Here is a 22,434-nt window from a genome sequence, read left to right on the forward strand (position 1 = left end):
AAGTCATCTACAGTCTAGCCTCTGAACATCGTTAGTCCTTCAATCTGTCTGTCTTCTTTTACTCTGATGTGACACCATGTTTGTGTCTGTCTCCACCCAGTGCTCTTTAGTCGTTACACCCCCAGGTTCAATGTTCTATCTAATGCAGTCTATGAGGAGATCAACCACAGACTCATCATTAAAAGAACCAATAACTCTGCTCAAAGGGGTGAGTAGGATGTGTAGTGTTTAACATGAAGCTTGGTGAATTATATTTTTGAGATTTTGAGATTTTTAGATCTTTAATACACATGTATCAACAGGAAAGGCATTTGGAAAATATTAAATGGTCAAATGCAGAACACCTCAATGCACGCTCTGTGATTGATATAATGTTGGATATTTTCCAAATGCCTTTCCTGTTGATACATCTGTATTAAAGATAAAAAACCTTTGAATGAATTTAGACATTGTGCTAATTGTAATGAGTACTATATAATGACAGAGAGGGAGTTTGTGTGTTTGCATGTGTTTTGTGTGTTAGTGTGGTGTCTGATTTACTTGCTGCATTGCATATTATTTCTGTCTTCCTGAAATCAATCCAGTTGACTATGAGCCACCTAAGTCAGAGGTTTGTGGTTGATTTGGTGTTCTGTACCTGTCATATGACTGTTCTGCGCTCCTCTAACAGGAAGTGTCCTTTCTGAAGCCCAGCATTCAGGATATGAGGATGTGGATCAGGAGCTTCTCTCAGGTAACAGTCAAACTCATTTACCTCTTAACACAGTAATCCCTTATTTACCTGACCCTCTTAACCAGAGGAACCTTACCACATTTATCAGTATGTGCGTCCTTGGGAATCAAACCCATAACAATGGTGTTGCTGGCGCTTTCTTTATTTTGCACATTTAGGAAAAAAAAATTAATTCTCAGTTGTTATACATTAAATACAAAGTTGCAAATGACAAGAATAGTTTAAATTATTTAAATTGAGCCAAAAATTAAAGTTAATTGATATGGTAAGAGATGGCACACAAGAAAACTATGATGATGTCACCACTGCTGGATAAAATGCTGGTATTGTAGCAGGTGTGTCTCCATATTGAAGATTTTCTGTTAGTTTGATGGGTTGATACAACCTGAACCCTCATTCCTGAATACAGTGAACCAGCTACCAAACAACCACTCTCATGTTGACCAAGCCAGGATGCTACCAGCACACCAGCAAGAGTGCATGAAGAACCTAAACAGCTAAGGATGTGAGGAGAAGGAGCTGACATATTCAAACAGGGAGAGAAAAAGTAAAACTTAAACTGCTCAAAATAGCTTTCCCAACCAAGGAAGGATAACTTGAGCAAGAAGGAAATAGGAATCAGCAGACAGCCCTTGACATCTCTACCTGGATTACAGGCTTTATCACTCACCAGAACTCTGAACAAAAACTGAGCACCAGGGAGGAGTGAGGCTGTGGGCTGGATGACAGGTGTGGCTGATTGCCTCTGATTACTGTGAGGCGTCTCTATGCTTCCCTCTGGTGGCTGAAGATGGCCTAGCCAACAGCCCAGCCCCAGCCAGTCAGAAAAAAACATTAAATATTCTCATTACAAAAACATATCTGTTCAGTGGTTTGGGATACTTACAAGTATAAATATGTATAGGGAGCATTTTTATATTCTGACATCATCAAAACGTTCTGTTCAAAAGAGTAATTTTACACTTTTTTAAAATAGGTTTATTTATTTGTTTGATTGGTGTTGGAGAGAAGATGTTTCAATGAATAATAATGTAACTATAAATAGCCTAAAATACCTTGGTTATCTGTGTGTTTACATCACGTGATATGCCATGTTGCAGCCACAATTTATTGGCCCTACATGTGTGATACAATTAGAAAAGCGGAGATGAGTTTTGTTTAACAAAATTAAAAATTCAGAATTTAAATGGCATTCATGTTGGCTCATTGTGTCAAAGATCTCTGTCTTTGATTGTTTGCTAGTTTGGACATGGATGTGTTTAGCAATAACATGCTTTCCATTCTGTCGCATCATGTTGTCTAGCTTTGCAACTCTTTTATTCAAAACCTGATTGTCTTTCATAGTTGACTTTGCTGCTTATTAGCACCCGATTGTCTTTCATTGTTCAATATTTTAAATATTTATAATTCTTAAACTAAAAAAGCTAAGGACAGAAGCAGTGAAATGCAGTGCAGCTGTTATAAGCCTGATTAAAAAGAGCTGCAGTTTGATCAGCAGGTGATGGTGTAGCTGGTCTTTGAATATCTTGATACTTGTGCACCTTGTTAACTTGGTGCACCTGCTCCTTTCAGAGTCTCTGCATGGCCCTGGTGTAGAGGACGTAGCTGAGAATTATGATGATGTCATTACTGCTGATCAGGACTCTGCTGTTGTGACAGGTGTGACTTTTAAAATTGTAACCTCAAATATTTAAAAAATCAATCAGTGTTGAAGTACATGCTAATGCAATTGTATCTACTTCCACCTTTTGACAGAGGAGATGACAGAGAACTATGATGATGTTATTAGCACTGGACTAAACCTCAACATTATAGCAGGTAGGAATTTGTGAAAAAAATGAAAGCATTTTAGTGAGTAAGTATGTTTTCATTGTAGAACATTTATTTTAAAGTGAAATTAGGCTGTTAATATATGGGTTTTATTATGTTTTGACATAACTGATCTTTGCCTGTTGGTGTAGTGGACACACCAGAGAACAGTGATGACGTCATCAATGCTGGACAGGATGTAGGAGGTGTAAATGGTGAGTGGCTTCCCTTGTTGTGTTCTCTACTACATTCCACTTGTATGTGAGTGGGGAGGGTGGAGTCAGTGTGTCAAATAAAACGAGAATTTGTTCATTAATTTTTTCATTTAGTGAGTAACATGAGCTGAACTTTATGTTTATGGACATAACAAGTGCCTATCTTACCTTTCTTGGAGCTGTTTATAGAAGCTGCTCCAATGTGTATTAAAACAAGATAAACAATATATTTCAAGCAGCAAAATGTTTAATTTTGCACTTTTTACAGATCATGAGTACAGGATACAGAAGCTGCAGGAAGATGGAAACCTTTTCTGAAAACTTCAGAAAACATTTGAATTTCTTTGAATTCAGAAAATTTTGTGTTTAAATAACATTTTTTTTAATCTTTTCACAAATCAAATATGATGTGAACATGAATGGTTTGAAATTGGCTATTTTTCAGATACCCACATCTCAAATAGTGTATGAACAGCTTGTGGGTAAAAAATCTCCTAGTCACTAAACTTCCTTTCACAATGTTCTTTCAATGTTGTTATATAATCAAAATTTAGAAACATTTATGGACACATCTCAGTGGTTAGGGTACTTGATTAAGCACCACCACTGCCAAGCTGCCACTGTTGGACCCCTGAGCAAGTCCCATTAATCATCAATTGCTCAAATTATACTTAGTCATATTTGGGAGCTGCTTTGGATAAAAGCATCAGATAAATGTACAACACCTTGAAAGCATTTTGAATGATTCAATTCTCAACATGTTTTTTAACAAGCAAGTTAATGACCAAACTAAAGAGCAATTAATAAATAATCCACTGATGTTTTCTGTAAAATGATCCCTTTTCATTTATAGTTAGTTTTGTTTATATATTTAAAATGTTCAAGTTTGAAAGTTAAAATAATAATAAATATTGTCAGTTGGTGGGTGGCAAAAATGATCATTCTGCTTTATTTCTGGTATGTAATTACTGGTATAGGTAAGTGCTGTGTAGCCTAATTTATATATGAGCAACTCTTAAAATATTTCATGATTAATAGGCAGTTTTAGTGTAACATGATTTCAGCTTTTAAGAGAGAGAAACAGAGTGGACAGTGCTTTGAATGAGGAACTTACCCCTTCTGACATACAGCACCATTATAAAAAAGTTTTGTTTGTTCTTGTTTTGGTCCCCAGTTTTTACCACCCACCCTTCCTTGTCTGAACCTGTGTTTCATCTTCCCCAGTCTAGTTATATATTTATATCCTGTGTCTTCCTGACTTAGTTTGTTGGTAATTGTAAATTCCCAGCATGAATTCTGTGTTTCCATAGTTTATCATGTTTTTTTTATGCTTTGTGTAGTTGTTTTCTGGTTTTGTTTCCCTCTCTTCCGGTTACTCAACCATTAACTGTTGCATGGATAATAAGTTTGGATTTGTCCTAAATAAAGCTTGCTCTTCTTGTGTTTGCATCCTGTCTTGCCTTGCTCTGTGTTACATTATGACTGATCAATGTAATGCAATGCAGCAAGTGAGCAATATACTGGTATGGGTATCTTACATCAGTGGAAAACTTTGGCTGCTTCTGTGGAGTCCAAACATTTTTACATTATTCTAGGTGTCTCACAGACCACTATGCTTAGGGGTTTGAAATGCTAAAATAAGAACTTATGTATCCTCTGTAAGCTGTTTCCATGCATGGCACAGTATGTATTTGGGAATACTGTTCCGATCCACTGGAGAAGTATAAATTAGGGAGTCCCACACTAAGATGGCAGAGGTAAGGTATATGATTGTAGTCTAAGTGGTGAACCACTTGGGACTGTTCACCTAGGTCCAGGGGTATGACAATGCAGTATGTCAATCCCACTTTTCCACCAGAAATCAGCACCTGATAGGGGCTTCTCCAGTGAGGTCCCAGCACCATACGGCTCTCTGTGGGCTTATTGAGCCACACCAAGTCATCTACTCACAGGCACACAATGCTGAATACTCACGCCATGAAACAGCTTCTGTTTCTCCTGAGCCTTGGCCATGTTCACTCTGGCAGCAGTGAATGCCGTCTCTAGCTACTCTACAAGAGACGACACAAACTGTGCATGAGACTCAAAGCCTGCAGGCTTCAGGATTCGGGAGGGCACAAGCACATCTGCAGGAACCTGTGCTTCACGTCCATGTATGAGGGAGAAGGGGCTGAAGCAACTACTGGCATGTCTGGATGGCCACCACTTTGGAAATGTCTAGGTCTTCCTCTTGCAATGACCTTATCTGAGAGCCATCATGTGAGTAACTTGACAAGGCCCAAGTTTACACCAGGCCCCTTAGGAAAATGAGATTTTTCAATTTTGATTCTTTACTTGAAATTTTATTAGTGAGGAATTAATATTTGGAGCATGTGATAGATACTGTCACTTAGGAATGTTAATCGGGTGCTCTGGCTGCTATTTCAGCGAGCTGGCCATTTGGTCCAGTGGTCAGGGCTCATGTTTACTTCCTTTCAGTCCTGGTTAGGGTGGCTGCCTTCAGCTTTTGTACGTGGGATGGCAGTGAGGCCATTGGGAGTGTGCTCCAGGTTGATGAACCCACACCTGCTGTAAAGGGATGGTCAAGCCCAGTGTGAGGACCCCTGATGAAGGTCACGGGTGTGGCCCTGATGGAAAGGGCAGTTGTGTGCAGAGGGACACATGGACAGTGTCATGTGCAGAGGCACTCCCCAGAGGTGAAGGCATTGCAACAGAGACTGTCACTATCCAAAGGGGAGAATGGTGTGATGGAGACCGTCACTTAGGATGGTTAAATTGGTACTCTGGCTGCTAATCCAGAGAGCTGGTCCCATGATCAGAGGTTGGCTTTGGGTTCGAGTTCTTCAGCTTTTGTTACAGAGCAGCTTCTCAGAGCATGACTGTGGCATCACCAGCCGTGAGGTTCAGAGGAAGACCTTGTCCTCCCTCTGGGGTCTTAGAGATTTGATTTAATTATCCCTGATTGAACCATTTGATTAATTTCTCCCTGACTACAACTACATATGTACCCAGCACGACACTGTTTCTTTTTGTCTTTCTTGCAGTGGAGAATAAAAACTCTTCTCAACTGCACTCACACCTCGCTCCCTCTCTGCGACCATAACAGCTCTTTTTCTCTACACCTTTTCTCAGCATGCAGGCATGTTAAGGGGAAAAAAGATTTTTACCATTTTATTCTAAGATTTTACTCCAGGAACTTCTGATATTAACAGAAGTTTGATTGTTGCTGCTTTTTGCAAGGCCTCCAGTCATTCATGATAAGGATTATATAAGACAAGTGCCATAAAAATTAAACTGTTCATTCATTACACTGCTTTTTTTCCTTCCACATAACTGTCATAGACAGGATTTTACAATTTATATTTCTAAAATGTAAGGTTTTTATTGTTGTTGTTGTTATTATTGCATTGAAGTAATGAAAAAATATTGCACATCACCTGAGAATAAAACCCATTACATGCTGCTTCCCCTAATTTTCATGTTATTGATAACTAGATGATTATTATTAATTTTTATTTTATTGACTTTCTTGATAGTTATTATTCTGTGTTATATGTTAAAGTGAAGATACATTAAAAAAGACTGAAATGTGATCAAAATATTTTAAGTTTCTCTTTTATATTTCCAGTTGCATGGGAGAACGCAGAAGTCAAGACATCAGCTGTTGAGTGACATGTAAGTCACAGTTGCAGAATGTATAATCCTTTACTGCCATCTTGTGCACTAAATATGAAAATTCACCATGCTTTTTGTAATGGATTGGTTAGGATTAAGTGTTGAACAGTTTACATAACTGGTAAATTAATTACACATTTTAAATTGTGATAAAAATTACAATTTTCTATTTTTCTCTTCCACAATCTTTATACTTTATACTTTCTGTGTGACCAGGTAATTAAAAACAAAGTCTTGTGTTTCTCAGACAAGGCTTTTAAAATAATTTTCATTTCAACAAGTATTGGATCTATTTTAGATTATTCTGAACACTAGTTTAATCTGAGTGATAATATAATTTTTTTTTTTGTATTTTATTCTAACCTAAAAATAGACTTGATTGTTTTCCTTTGGCAGTTATTAATCAGTGTTTAGATCAGCTCTGTGCAGGTGGCATTAAAGCTGAATCTACACTGAGTGCTTCCTCTCTCTGAAATCAGTCTCCTGTATGCTGGTGACTTTCTCACCACACTCTCCTCAATCAGACGCCTCTATAGATGGGAGGTGGAGTTCTGTTCATCCGCGCTGACGTTCTTTTGATATATATGGAGTAAGTCAAACATGCATCCTCTGATTTGTCACTGAAGGATCTTTGAAGATTTGCCCTTCTCTGTCTAATAAGGTAACAGTGAGTGTGATTGGCAGCTGTGAGGAGCTCTCTCTCTCTCTCTCTCTCTCTCTCTCTCTCTCTCTCTCTCTCTCTCTCTCTCTCTAGAGGGCTGAGTTCCTTCCTTCAGTTTCTTCAGTCTCTCTGGGGTGGTGGAGGTGAAGCTTGTGTTTCCTATTGAGTTGAACAGAGTGTGTGCAGGGCAGAGGGAGATGGACAGCTGTCTGACTTTAATTCTTCTGATGTCCACAGTCTCACTCACTACTGCTGGTAAGTACACACTCAATTATACAAACATTCTCAGATCAGTAGGAACTAGTCAGTTAGTCCTGCCTAAGGTAAAGACTAATCATGGAGAGGCAGTGTTTAGCAATTATACTCTTCTTAAAGGAGCCAGTAGACACAGAGTATTAGACGAGCCCTGATACTAGATACTTTTAAGTCTGTACAAAACCCCTTTACTTTTAAGATTTTAACTCAGATTAGTACACAGTACTTTTGAATTTAATTTAAAATGTTTAAATTAATTTTGTACTTAATTTTGTAATTAAGTAAAATTTTAATTTTGTAATTAATGTACTTTTAGATTTTTCATTCTTAATTGATTCTGTCTTTATTTGTTTTTGTCTCAGCTCTTTAAATGTTTAATTTGAAATCTTTTAGCATTTTAATTTCTTTTAGTAGTAGTTAGATTTTAAATTTGTTCTGCTTAAATCTATTATTTATAATTGATTATGATTGATCATTGTTACTGTTTATAATTGTAATATTTTATGTGAAATACTTAGAATTGCCACTGTTTATGAAAATTGCTATAGAAATAAATTTAGATTAACAAATTGCTAAATTAGAAACTATAAATGTGACTCAACTCTGTAATGAATCAGAGTTAGTTGAGACAGTAGTGATGACCAATCTGAACAGGCTGGATAAGCTGGTGTAGAAAGTGGAGTGTGTAGTGGGGTGAAGCTGTGACAGAGAGGAGGAGGAGGAGGAGGAGAAACTGCACTCAGTTCCTGAGCTCCTCCCTCCCTCCCCCACTGCACAGTACACTGGTAGAGCTCAGGAGCCCCTTCAGTCCCCTTCATCAGGACAGAGAGCAACACTGAACGTCTTCAACCCTCTTTCAGACCTTCACTCCTTCACATTCTCAGTGCTAATGGGAGATGCCACCATTTCTCCCTGGTTTGTGTACACACAGTAATATCTAATCACACAGATAATCAATAAAAATACCAGTCAATAACTGGTATTTTGGAGCTAGTCTATACATTTGTGTATATATACTATTTATAGCATTATATGCTATTTTTTCATATTTGTGTCCTCTGTGGGCAGCTGAAGTGTGGGAGTGCTGTGGCTGTGTTGGGGGTGGACTGGTTTGGGGAGGGAAGTGGCCGCATTAGGGCTGATGTGTTTGATTGTCATGGGAATGAGACACACCTGTCAGAATGTCCCATCTCATCATGGAGTCGACCAGCATGTTCTCATAAACAGGATGCTGGAGTCATCTGCAGTGGTGAGCTCTTCCACTCATGTACACCACATTACTGAAGTTTTAAAACATTAAATATATTTTGCATGCTAAAATAAAAACCTTTTTAATTTTCAGATTTAATTATATTCCAATTCAGGTTCCTCTCAGGCCTTTCATGAGGGGCAAGTGAGGTTGTCTGGAGGGAGGGAGTGTGAGGGGCAGGTTGAGGTTTACTTGAGTCAGGACTGGAGGAGAGTTCTCCTGGATTCCTGGAGTGTGTCTGAGGCCTCAGTGGTCTGCAGACAGCTGGGTTGTGGCTCTGTGTTGAACTTCTCCAGCTCCTCTCCATCCAGTCCTGATCAACACATCCACATGTGTGTGATGGGTTTCAATTGTTCTGGGAGTGAAGCTCATCTGGGGAACTGCAGCAGTGCAAAACTGCTCAACCTCTCCTGCAGCTCCAGGGAACAGCTGTCAATCACCTGCTCTGGTATGTGTTACATTAACCCAAAACATGGGTACCTAATACGCTCTAAAATGTATCCCTGTTGTGTGAGGATTTATGACATTTATCACTTAGTATCAAAAATAAGAACCTGAATCATTATTTTGGTATAAACAATTCCATGTGTCTCTTTGTGTGCGTGCGTGTGTGCGTGTGTGTGTGTGTGTGTGTGTGTGTGTGTGTGTTTAGGTGTGTTTAACTCAGGCCACAGCTCCATCAGACTGGTTGGTTCTGGGGGAGATTGTGCAGGAAGGCTGGAGGTTTTCCTCAGTGGCTCTTGGGGGACAGTGTGTGATGACTCATGGGACATTGAGGAAGCCCAGGTAGTGTGCAGGCAGCTGCAGTGTGGAGTGGCCCTCAGTGCCCACATACCAGCCTGGTTTGGTCCTGGAACTGGGCCCATATGGCTGAATAAGGTGCAGTGTGAGGGGAACGAGATTTCCATGTGGAACTGTAGATATCAACTCTGTGGACAAGATGAGTGTGGACATTAAGAGGATGTAGGAGTGGTGTGTTCAGGTAAAGTGTTCTGACTGCTGCGGTTATTGATGCGTTTCCACCCTTTGTAGTTAAGTTATTCAGCATGTGCACTAGTTTATACAAGCAGTAATGCTTGTATAGCTTCTTGTGGTAACAGAAAATATTTAAAATTGAATTACATTAGCAATTCCTATAACATACAAAACACTAAGTTTAAACAAGTGTTATTTAATCTTTTCATAAACTCTCCTTCTGCCCTCAGAGTTTAAAGAGATCAGACTTACAGAGGGCTGTGAAGGAAATCTGGAAGTGTTCTACAACAGAACCTGGGGAAATGTGTGTGAAAATAGACTAGATGAAGAAATAGCAACTTTAATCTGTCAAGAGCTGAATTACGGAACATCTGGCAGAGAGAATAATGACAAACCAAGAGTGGAATCATCTCCTGACTGGCTGGATGATCTGAAATGCAGGAAACATGACTCCACTCTGTGGCACTGCCCATCTTCCTCCTGGGGGAAAGAAACATGCAGCTCGCATGTGGCTCGCATTACCTGCACAGGTAGGGACAACCTTTCATTGATTTGAAATTAACTGATGTCTTTGCCCAGAAAATATTAAACTGGCTGAAATAGCAACAACACTGAATACCACTGGAAATTCAAAGCTTTAAGTATAACAGCTCAATGATTAATGAAGTACCTTATCACAACTGCAGAAAAGGAAAATATTCAGGTGCAGCGAAGTCATCTGAAGTGCTCCTCATCTTCCTACCAGAGACAGTGCTCAAGTAAGGAAATAAATTGACTATAAAGTCAATGTGTTTTTGGCATGATTAGGCCATTAATTACTGTTGCCATGCCTATTCATTTGTGTGTGTGTGTGTGATGTAGATCACATGCCTCTCAGGCTGAGGGGAGCAGAGAGAAGCTGCTCTGGGAGGCTGGAGGTTTACCATAACGCTGTGTGGGGCTCCATCTGTGATGATCAGTGGGACATCAGGGATGCTGAGGTGGTCTGCAGACAGCTGGGCTGTGGGAAGGCACTGAGGGCTGATGGCAGTGCTGCCTTTGGTGCTGCTGAAGGGGTGATCTGGCTGAACAGAGTGAAGTGTAGAGGGGATGAGATTCACCTGTGGGACTGCAGTTATTCTCTGAAGAAACACACTGACTGCTCCCACATAGAGGATGCTGGAGTCACCTGTGCAGGTCAGAGGATTTTGCTTGATTCTGGTGTTTCAAGTTCCATGCAAAAGTCTTTTCTCCCGTTGCTAATCTGCAAAAGGTTATTTTCATTGTCATTTTGGCTAATGAGAGTTAAATCGGTTAGTGCTTAATTTCTGCTCATCTTCTTGGAGAACATGAACATGTATTTTGAATGTCTGGGTGTTCTGCTTTTATATTGACAGACCCTTATGTGTCTCCTACAACTGCACCCAGAACAACCACAAGCACCTCCACCTTTACAGGTTCGCTCTTTGTCTCTTGGTCATTTTCATAAGTGACCGTGGAAACATTATTGCTTGTTCTTAAGAGTTGTTGGTGTGTATTTTTCTTTCCAGATGTTCAGAAGACATCCAGTCCTCTACAAACTGCATCAGCAGCTGTTCTGTGCACCACCCCTACAGTGGTCCTGCTGGTACTGGCAGTGCTGCTCTTCCTGGCCTTAGTGCTTCTCTCTGGGCTGGTTTACCAGAACAGAGTGCTCAGGAGAGATGGGACACATTCACACATCATCTACAGTCCAGTTTCTGGACATTCTCTGAACATCATTAGTCCTTGAGTCTGTCTGTCTTCTGTTACACTGAAGTGACACCATGTTTCTGTCTGTCTCCACCCAGTGATCTCTAAGAGGAGGCATAAGACTCTGCCTGAGGCAGTCTATGAGCAGATCGACTGCAGATACATCAATAAAATATATTTTGTACATACATAGAATATATATTTATCTTGCATATATATATATTTCACATATAGAGAATATCTATATTTCTCTATGCACCCTTGTTTTCTTTTCCTCAGTTTGGACAGAGCGCTCTCCACCATTTCACTGCGAGTTATACTGTGTATGACTATGTATGTGACGAATAAACCAAACTTGAACTTGATAAAAGAACCCGTGTCTCCACCCGAAGGGGTGGGTGATGTTTGTGGAGTCTTCTAAATGAGGCTTACTGAATTATATTTATATTATAATTGAGAAGTTTCTTCCAAATAATCTAATAACCAAACACATCTGAATCCATGCCCAGTGATCAAAACAATATTTAATTTCCAAAATTCTTTGTAATTTGTTATGCTGCGCAAATAATAAGAAAATTATATAATGTAACGGCATGGCCCCCTCCTCTTCAAGTCCTCCTTAAGTATGTGTGTGTGTGTGTGTGTGTGTGTGTGTGTGTGTGTGTGTCTTCTGGTGTGGGGTCTTAGGCTGCCCTCTACTGCCTGCAGTGTTATTATTTCCATCTTCCTGTAACCAGCCCAGTTGATTATGATCACATGAGTCAGTTTGGGGTTGATTTGGTGTTCTGTACCTGTCACATGACTGTTCTGCTCTCCTTTAACAGGAAGTGTCCTTTCTGAATCCCAGCATTCAGGATATGAGGATGTGGATCAGGCGTTTGTCTCAGGTAACAGGACCACTGCATGTGTGTGTCAAATTGGATCCCATTTAGAAATATTAGAATGATGGATAAGCAATAAAATAATTTATTATTAAAACTCACCTAGCTGAACCTTATTTATAATATTCTGTGATGAATGGTTACAGAAAATGTACAATTTTACCTAGCATGAAATATTTTTGTTCTTTTAGATTTCCACTTTGTCTCATATGAGTCTGTCTGGTAGTGTGTGTTCCTTTTTGTTAGATGAATGAGAGCTTCTTTGTGTCAGAGTCTGATTTACTGCACTGGTTAACATTTTATTCATCTGTAGATCAGAAGATGTTTTGCAGAAGTGCTTCCCCCATATTCTAACCAGAGTCACATGCAGTAGTTTACAAAAGACCTATCAGAGAATGACTGTTTGTACATCATTCTTATTATAGTAGTTTGTTTTAAGTTGTGTAAAAAACAAAGTTATCATCTTTTTCCAGAAAAGTCTGTGACTGTGGACCAGGCTGAGTATTATGATGATGTCACCACCACCGGTGACCTCATAAGTGAGTTCCTTTATTAACAGATCATGTGATTCTACTTCCTTAAACCAAACTATGAAAAGATGGCTGGACTGTTTTAAAGACAGTCTGCTTTTATTGAACTTAGGTGACATAGAAAGAGAGGACATACCAGAGAACTACGATGATGTCATCACTGCTGGACCCAGCCCTGATATTGTAGCAGGTGTGGTTCTGTATTGGGGATTGTCTGTCAGACAGAACAAACATTCTTACTACAAACCCATAACTGTTCATTTGTTTGGTGTGAATACAAGTATGAATTTGTATGGGGAGCACTTTTATATTCAGTCATCATTAAAAACATCTGAGATCACAAATAAAATAAAAATTAATAAATAACCAAACAAATAAATCAATAAAAAAGAAAAGAGAATCATTAAATGATCTGTAAATGAATGATGCCTGTGCTACTTTTTTGGAGCTTTTCTCTGCTTTAAGAGCCGCCAGCTCAGTAACATCTGTTTGTCGGTACATCTGTGTTTTGGTGTACAGGACGTATCTGAGAATTATGATGATGTCATTACTGATGATCAGAACGCTGCTGTTGTGAGAGGTATGACTTGTAATGTTACAACATTGTAGCCTCATACATGAAAGCAGTTAATGAAATAAATGCTAATGTACTGGTATTTTCCTCTATATCTCCTCTATAACAGAGGAGATGACAGAGAACTATGATGACGTTATTACCACTGGACTAAACCCAAACATTACAGCAAGTAAGATTTTAATACGTGGCCATTTATGTCAAATGGAAGCACTAAATCAGAACAATAGGTTGTAATGTAACACACATTTTATTGATATCAGTATCATATGTCTTCTCATGTTGGTATAGTGGCCACACCAGAAGACTGTAATGATGCTGGAACAAACCCAAATGTTACAGAAAATAAGTATTTTTTTAAAATGTAGAAACTGTAATGCTGTGTGTATATATATATATATATATATATATATATATATATATATATATATATATATATATATATTCATTATATTTTAACATCATAATTGATCTTTGCCTGTTGGTGTAGTGGACACACCAGAGAACAGTGATGACATCATCACTGCTGGACAGGACGTAGGAGGTGTAAATGGTGAGCGGCTTCCCTTGTTGTGTCCTCCACTACATTCCACCTGTATGGTGGAGTCAGTGTGTCAAATCAAGAACACAGGCAGCACAGTGAAAACATGGTCACATTAGTGCTCATATAAGATGAAAATGTAATAATGTTAATGCATGACAGAGGACTCCTATTTATATATCAACTACAGTCTCCCTTCACTTATATAACAAGTGCACCCATATTTATACAAGTGGAGATGACTGAGACAGTACTGGAGTTCAGTGCCATCTACATCTGTCTAACTGTCCTACAAATGCTGCGTCTGTCTAAGTACAATCTACAAATTATGTGTCTGGTACCTTGAATCATGCAAAGGCTTAAAACTAAACAGAGCTGGTTGTCATAAATGATAATAGGCTACATTTTATTCTTAAGATATTTTATTTAAGGCACAGCATTTGTACATCTTCATATATTATATTTCTTGGAAATCATAGAATTTCTTAGCACTGTAGTGGTGATTAGATAAACACTGAGGCAATTTCTGTTTTACTCACTCATTAACATTTAACAAGCTGATTTAATATGTGCATAATACAAAAATAAAATATTTTAAGCTATTTTAAGATTTTAGAAAGAAAAATTTGAATGTACTCTTTTTACAGACTATGAGGACATGAAGGAGGAGCCTCAGAAAGAGATGAATCACATGACCAAGAGACAACACCAAGTGCCTTTCCTCAGGAAATTACATTTGAACTTCTTCAAACTCAAAAAATGATTTCTAACATTTTTCACAATATGTAACATTTTATACATTGTTTATTTCAGCTTTCGGCTGGAATCACACCCAGGTATAAAAATACCAAAGTTTCTTTCGCAGCCAAGCGTCACCAATTGTTTCTCAACATTTTTTAAAATGGTAATATGTAGTACATAATCAAAGATGAAAAGCTTTATCTCATCTATGTCACTTGTTCTTCTGTTGAAATAAACACGTGATCTTTTGCAAGATCTCCACATTTAATCATTCTGAATACTTTGCTTACGCTATTAGAGGCCTAAACTTACATTTTCAATTCTCAACAATGTTAGCAGCCTAGTAAATTAACAAATAAACAAATAGCCTAAATAAAACTAACGTTTATTGGAAAAGACTCCCTATTCCTTTTTAATCCGTACTACTTAGGAGTCGCATCATAAAAATACACATGAAATAAAACATTTAACGTTTTAGAACTTTTATTTTTAGCGAGGAAATGACACCTTAAAGGCATTCCGTACTATTTCTAAAAATGAATTTTACAACCTCTGTGATATTTTGTAGTATTTTATGTAATCCTACTTTTTTTTCTTCATCTACACTTTCACACATTTCAGAATTCGGTGATCTGCGCAGTTTCTGAGTTTAAGATAAAAAGGATGGCACAAAATGGCACAAAAGTTACATGACGCGATTCAAATATCAGTATTTTTTTTTCAAAACAAATAGAAAAGGAGAAATCACATATGGATAGCTTATTATATATCCTAAAATGAAATTAGTAATATAATCGTTTTTATAATTAATTTATAAGCGTAGTAGGGCTAAATAGATTTATTTTATATTTAAACTAATGATAAATTATGAGTGAAAGCCAAGGACAATGTTGTACTATTAATTTGTTACACTAGAATAAGTTATTTATTTTAGGTGTCAAAAGCATTGGTAGTGTCACACACAACACTCTTACATTTATGGTATTTAGCTGAGATTAAATTCAAATTTCTATTATGAATTTAAGAAACATAAATAAAATGGAGCCATAAAACCTACATGTACCACTGACTATTTGTATTCTAGTGCAGCGCAAGTGCAGGACATACAGACTCCCTCGACGGAGACATTTATTAACATACGAAAACACAACGGCACTCACATATAACGTCAACGGTGAACGTGAACACACAACGACTAACATTACCGATGTGAACATTAACACAGACAACATGACCATCGTGAACGTGATCAATAACCGCCAGCGAAACAGCGTCCCACAGCGGTGTGAGTGCACGCAGACATTAGCAGACTAACCACGTGCAGGCGCGTGCTCAGTACAAAGGCGTGGCTACAAACAAGACGATTAACGGCCACTGCACGCGGTGGGCCGTACCAGGTGACTAGTGGGGGCTCCGTGACACTATTTAATCAAAATGTAAAGACTTAATAACTGACTTCATTTATCATAACATAATATTCTAAGGTTTTGGCTAATATTAAGGGTAATTAAAGACAACTAAACACATGCTACACTGTATGAAGTGGAAGACCTTAGCGATTGGCATTAGGTAGTCCAGTCATCATATTAGTTTCCTCCAAGAATGTTTTTCAGAACTGAATGAATATTTTTGGCAGCAGAAAGTCTTTGGTGTGCAGAGGTTGCAATGAGCTGTGCTTCAATACGAAAAAGTTTTACCGACCTCCTAACCATTTTATTTATTTATTTATTTTTGTGTAGAAAAATTATGTTGTATGATTGTTGAGTAAAGATAATTACTTCAATGTGTTCATAATCACGTAGGGTAATACATGAAAAAGTATCAATTTAATTATTTTTTTCCCCCCAAAAGTATTCTTGACTCATTACAAGCATGTCATTTTTCTAATTTGTCTGCATAGGGGAGACCAGGGTTGGTTGACACCCGGGTTGGTTGTCACATTACTTATATTCTGTAAACTATGGAGATCTCTATAGAAGTATTGACACTGAAATGTTCAGATTTGAGGGCAGAAACCATTAGCCATAGTTCTCTCTCTTTGACCCGAAGAGACCTGATGTAAGATCAGTTTTGTGATTTTTCATACCATAAAGTTTGTATTTTGCAATCATATATTGAGAGGAAACTAAAATACCTTGAAATCAACTATTTCACTTAAAACAGTGGAGACAGTGTTGTAGTAACAGTTATTAGTTTGAACTGTTTCCTCAAATGTCATTAACATGCCCTTTATTGTAACTGCCTTAGTGGTAGTGGTTGTCACATTCATGATGAGGATGATGTCATCTCAAGGTGTGTCATTTCAAGGTGTGTTCTTTTTCCTTGAATTTATGGTGCAAATATCAATCAAACAATTTGCCACAACTGTAAATATTCTACTCGAAGCATTAGATTAAGTGAACTGAACAGTGTTAGATTCACTTCTATTGATATTTATTCACAGAAATATTTGGTAAATTTTTCATTCATTTCTCTTAAATGAGAATGAAATTTTGTTAAAAGGTGTTATTCTGTTTTGTACAGTCATTTATTAAAGGGCTAATATAATTTTGTGATGGTGGCGGCACAGAGGGAGCAAGAGGTGAGGTTGCCAGAAAGTGCTCTTTATTCTCCATAGGTGAATGCACAAAAGTCTGGTAGCGAAAATGAAAATCAGGAAAGAAGAATGTTTTGCTTGGTATGGTTTGGTTTGGCTTGGCTTGGCTTGGTAACTCCTCTCACGGTAAGCCATTAATGCGCAGCATCCTCCCTACCGACCTGCGGGTTGAAATAGGTGATAGGAGAGACAAAGAACAGGTGCACCGGGTTAGTAGGCAGGTGATTGGGAACGAAGTAGGCGTTTCCCTTGTATCTCACGGTGAGTGGGCGTGGTTCCCCTGTGGAGAGGCCGACCCTTCGTGACAAATTTCACCATGACAACCAGCCCTATGCTGTGACTACCAATCCCACCATGCAGCAGGTCTTCACAAATGCACAACATGTATTGAAAATCTAATAGCTCATTATACCAATGGTGGAACTGTTAAGGTTCTACTCCCTTTGTGCAGGGAGACACTCTGCTAGTTCATGATGTCTAGGTTTGTCTGATGGAAATTATACGATTGGGAGGTTAGAGCCATAATAAAAAATGTGACAACCAGCCCGTCTCCTGTAATTCAGATTACATGTAGATTAATGATGCTGATACACACTCACTTGCTCAGATCCCTTTTTACTCCTTGTTCAGATTGCTTGCAGAATGAAATTTAACCAAAAAATGAAGACCAAAAAGTATGAAGCTGTTTTGGTTATTTTGCATCTTGGGCAAAGTCATCATGTAACGTGTGTAAGAACAGAGAGACATAATGTAATGGGTGCATGATTTAGTATAATTACACTTTTACAGTAACACATTATACATAAAAACTGCTTATTTCAGTTTCCTTTTTATTACTGAGTTAGCTCACCAGTGAGCTTGTTGTTGTTTACGTTACAGAGAATAAAGAATCTCATCAACTCCATAACTGTCTTGCTAACAAGGGGATAAACAGGACACGGGTGAGTACAATAAGGAGGCGGAGCACATGAAACACAGGGCACACACAATAACTAAAACACATCAATTACCAGGTGATGCTGTTGCCAGGAGAACCACCGAAATCTTAATCCAGAATACCAAAACTGCCTAATTCAAAGCCCAGTGTAATGACACTATAATGTTAAAGTAGGTTCTGGTGAGTAATAATATCAACATTAAATTCCAGAGACTAGCAGTGTTACGTAGCCAGACTGACTGATGGGATTGTTATAAAATACAATATTGCCAAGGCATTGAAAATGTTTATATTTTAACTTCACAAAATAATAGAAATAAACATTACAAAATCAATAATAATAATAATAATAATAATAATAATAATAATAATAATAATAATAATAACAGTATTACTATTATTATTATTAATAATAATACTAATACTACTAATACTAATAACAATAATACTACTAGTAATAATAATAACAACAATAATAAAAACATTAACACTACTACCAATAATAATAATAACAATAAATATAGATGTGAGCAGCACTTCCGGGGCCAAGCACAGTCTTGCCAGTCTGACATGAAGCAACATGGATGCAGAAATCACCTTCCGTGGACACATAACATTCTGACTGTGTCCACTATTTCCTGAAGATGCCGTGAAAAAGGTGTTTGAGGTTAGGTGACAATGAAATAAAGTGTTTTGATGAACTGGAAATTTGATTGAGGAGCTTCCTAAGTTAATAAAAATGTACAGACATAGACATATACATGTATAGATTGGAATATCCCATGCCCTCCATCCAGTCATTAAAGGTTTTAAAATGTATACAATAGCAATTTGCATATAATGAGAAAAGCTGGTGACTGAGTTTTTGATGATGGTCTAAAATTGAAATATTCAGTGCTGTTCTATTGTTTGTTGCACCATACTGGAAGTTGTGGATGCCTGACTGGTTAGTTGATATGGAACTGAGTGAAAGGCTATATGCATGTGTCTGGTTACATCACATTTGTGAATGTTTTATGAAAACACCCTGTCTCTTTGCAACCAAGACAAGTCAAGGTGTTTATAATGCACAAACTGGCATTTTGGGTCTAATGTGAATTGGTGGGGAATTTCTGAGTTTAGTTTTGGTGATAGTATAAAAACATAAGAACTGTACCATGTTGTTGTTATAACCTGCACTGATTATATGTTAATATGACTGCAAGTACAATTAGGTAGCCCTGTTTACTGTGATGTTCTATATGGTATGGCATTAAACTTCATTAATTGTTACATTGTATCATATACATTCATACCAGTCTTACTGGAGGGCTTAAGGAATTTTTTGTGAACAAGTATCTGAAGTCTCTTGTAGGTTGAGCCATGCACTCAAACATTGCAGGCAACATCATACTATAATTACATGTTTGATATAATTGCAAGTATTGATGTGAACTACTTTTATTGACTTCTGCCCATTTAGGTTTAAATACAAGTCCTGTGAAGTGCAAAGTAGGTAACTGTGCACTGTAGAGCCTCCCAATGTCATAACTGGTTCATTACATGTGTGTCTGTCTGTATGACTGTGTAGGAGTTATGGACTTGAATGTGTTTTCCCTACTATTCCCTACTCCCTACTAGTTTGTCCACCCTTCCACCATGACTCTCTGTCCTCTCTCTCTTTGGAGGCAGTTACAGATTCTTTCATTTTTACACTCTCCTCATCAATGATTCTTCTGTGCTCTCTCTCCTATAGACCTGTAAAGTCCTCCCCACATGCCCCCTCACCAACAGAAACACTCCGCTGCCACAGGAGAGAACTAAGGACTGCAGAGAGGTGGTGGAAGAAATCTCACCTAGATTCAGACCTCAGCTCATACCAGTCTCTCTTTTCCAAGTTCTCATTGGACATAACATCTGCAAAGTCATCCTACTACAGAGGAAAATTTGAATAATCAGCATCTGATCCACGCAAGCTCTTCACTATTTTTCTTTTCTCCTTAATCCCCCCTCCCACTCCTTCCTCATCTCTTACTCCTTAGGATTTCATCACCCTCTTTGAGGAGAACGTTGCAGCAATCTGCCAGTCCTTTTCCTCTGTTCCCACTCTTCCAACCAGTGTGCATTCTCCAACATCCAACTCTCTGACTTCTTTTTCTCCTCTCTCCTCAGATGAAATTCTTCAACTCCTGACTTCCTGCAATCCATCTACATATCCACTGGATCCAAGTCCTTCCACTCTGTTCCAGACAATCTCAGGAGATCTGCTTCCTTTCATCTAGTCAGTCTGGCTACAAACAGGCACATTCTACAGAAACAGCCCTCATAGCAGTGACGGAGAAACTTCATGCTAGAAACAGCCCTCATAGCAGGGACGGAGAAACTTTAAGCTGCTAAAGCTGCCAAACTGTCATTTGGTTTGATTCTTCTCTGTAGAATAGTGGCAACAGGAACAGTGGAGTAGGTTTGCTTGATGACTTTTTTTTGTCAGGGGTATAAAGGCATTAATGTCTCTTGAATTTCTGAAATTAATTTAATCTGAATTTCTGTGCAATTAAGACAGTGTTGTCCAAACCTTTTAAAAGCAGGCTTTATTGGACCTTGTACCTACATGGCCCCTTGTGAAAAAGTGATTGCACCCCCCACCCTGTTAAAACATAAATTAAGTGTGGTTTATCACATATTTGGAAAGTGGAGTTCAATTTCTCTAGCCACACCCAGGACTGATTACTGCCACACCTGTTCTCAATCAAGAAATCACTTAAATAGCACTTGCCTGACAATGTGAAGTAGACCAAAAGATCCTCAAAAACTAGACATCATGCTGTGATCCGAAAAAATTCAGGAACAAATGAAATACAAAGTAATTGAGATCTATGAGTCTGGAAAAGGTTATAAAGCCATTTCTAAGGCTTTGGGACTCCAGCGAACTACAATGAAAGCTGTTGTCCCCAAATGGCAAAAACATGGAATAGTGGTGAACCTTCCCAGGAGTGGCCAACAAAAATTACCCCAAGAGTGCAGCGATGACTCATCCCAGAGGTCACAAAAGACCCCACAACAACATCCAAAGAACTGCAGTCCTCACTTGCCTTAGTTAATGTCAGTGTTCATGACTCCACCATAATAAGACTGGGCAAAAATGGACTGCATGGCAGAGTTCCAAGACGAAAACCAATGCTGAGAAAAATAATATAACGGCTCATCTCAATTTTACCAGAAAACTTGATGATCCCCAAGACTTTTGTGAAAATACTCTGTGGACTGATGGGACAAAAGTTGAACATTTTGGAAGGTGTATGTCCCATTACATCTGGCGTAAAAGTAACACAGCATTTCAGAAAAGGAACATCATACCACCAGTAAAATATGGTGGTGGTAGTGTGATGGTCTGGGACAGTTTTGCTGCTTCATGGACTTGCTGTGGTAAATGGAACCATGAATTCTGCTGTTTACGAAAAGATCCTGAAGGAGAATGTCCAGCCATATGTTTGTGACCTCAAGCTGAAGCACAATTGAGTTCTGCAGCAGGACAATGATCCAAAACACACAAGCAAGTCCATCTCTGAATGGCTTAAGAAAAACTGAATGAAGACTTTGGAGTGGCCTAGTCAAAGTCCTGACCTGAATCCGATTGAGATGCTGTGGCATGACCTTAAAAAGGTGGTTCTTGCTCGAAAACCCTCAAATGTGGCTGAATTACAACAATTCTGAAAAGATGAATGGGCCAAAATTCCTCCACAGTTCAGTAAAATACTCATTGCTAGTTATCGCAAATGCTTGATTGCAGTTGTTGCTGCTAAGGGTTGACCAACCAGTTATTAGGTTTAGGGGGCAATCACTTATTCACACAGGGCCATGTAGGTTTGGATTTTTTTCCCCCTTAATAATAAAAACCTTCATTTAAAAACTGCATTTTTTGTTTACTTGTGTTATCTTTGTCTAATATTTAAATTTGTTCGATCTGAAAGATGTGTGACAAACATGCAAAAAAATATCAGGAAGGGGACACACTTTTTCACACCACTGTACGTACTTCTTTTCTTGCCTGACAGGTGTACATGACTGGAGGGGTTCCTTAGCAATGGAAAAATCTGCTTTGGCAATATAATGCAGAGACTGCAAGATCTGAACTCAGAACCTGGAGGCCTAACCCTAGCTGTCCAGTGCCATCAGTCTTTTGGTGAGTGACATGTCACCTGCTCAATGCGATTGATCTGCGTGGTGAGTGACACTGGCTGTCCAATGCTAGCATGGCTTTTAGTGAAATTTCGTTGGTTGGTCATATAATTTACAGAAGATCTAAGGTCAAGAAAGAGCTGTGCTTGACTTGAAGCTCAGAGAGTCACACACGTTCTGCTGTGCCTTGTTGG

General features: G+C 38.4%; 1 protein-coding gene and 1 pseudogene across 1 annotated transcript in view; both read left to right on the plus strand.

Annotated features, from left to right (window-relative positions):
• Positions 1–4,203, plus strand: part of LOC118241743 (scavenger receptor cysteine-rich type 1 protein M130-like) — a 63,612-nt gene extending 59,409 nt beyond the window's left edge. The window contains exons 20-25 of the mRNA XM_081723251.1: positions 101–208; positions 671–733; positions 2,306–2,392; positions 2,489–2,551; positions 2,695–2,757; positions 3,026–4,203. Of these exons, the coding sequence (XP_081579377.1) occupies positions 101–208; positions 671–733; positions 2,306–2,392; positions 2,489–2,551; positions 2,695–2,757; positions 3,026–3,075 (434 nt within the window). The 3' untranslated portion in view covers positions 3,076–4,203. The remainder of the gene's footprint in view (positions 1–100; positions 209–670; positions 734–2,305; positions 2,393–2,488; positions 2,552–2,694; positions 2,758–3,025) is intronic.
• A 4,177-nt stretch (positions 4,204–8,380) lies between these two features.
• LOC145659834 (scavenger receptor cysteine-rich type 1 protein M130-like) lies at positions 8,381–11,322 on the plus strand (annotated as a pseudogene).
• The last annotated feature ends 11,112 nt before the right edge of the window (positions 11,323–22,434 follow it).

This window comes from Electrophorus electricus, chromosome 11, assembly GCF_041902795.1.
Source record: "Electrophorus electricus isolate QZ-2024a chromosome 11, ASM4190279v1, whole genome shotgun sequence".
NCBI classification, from domain to species: Eukaryota; Metazoa; Chordata; class Actinopteri; order Gymnotiformes; family Gymnotidae; genus Electrophorus; species Electrophorus electricus.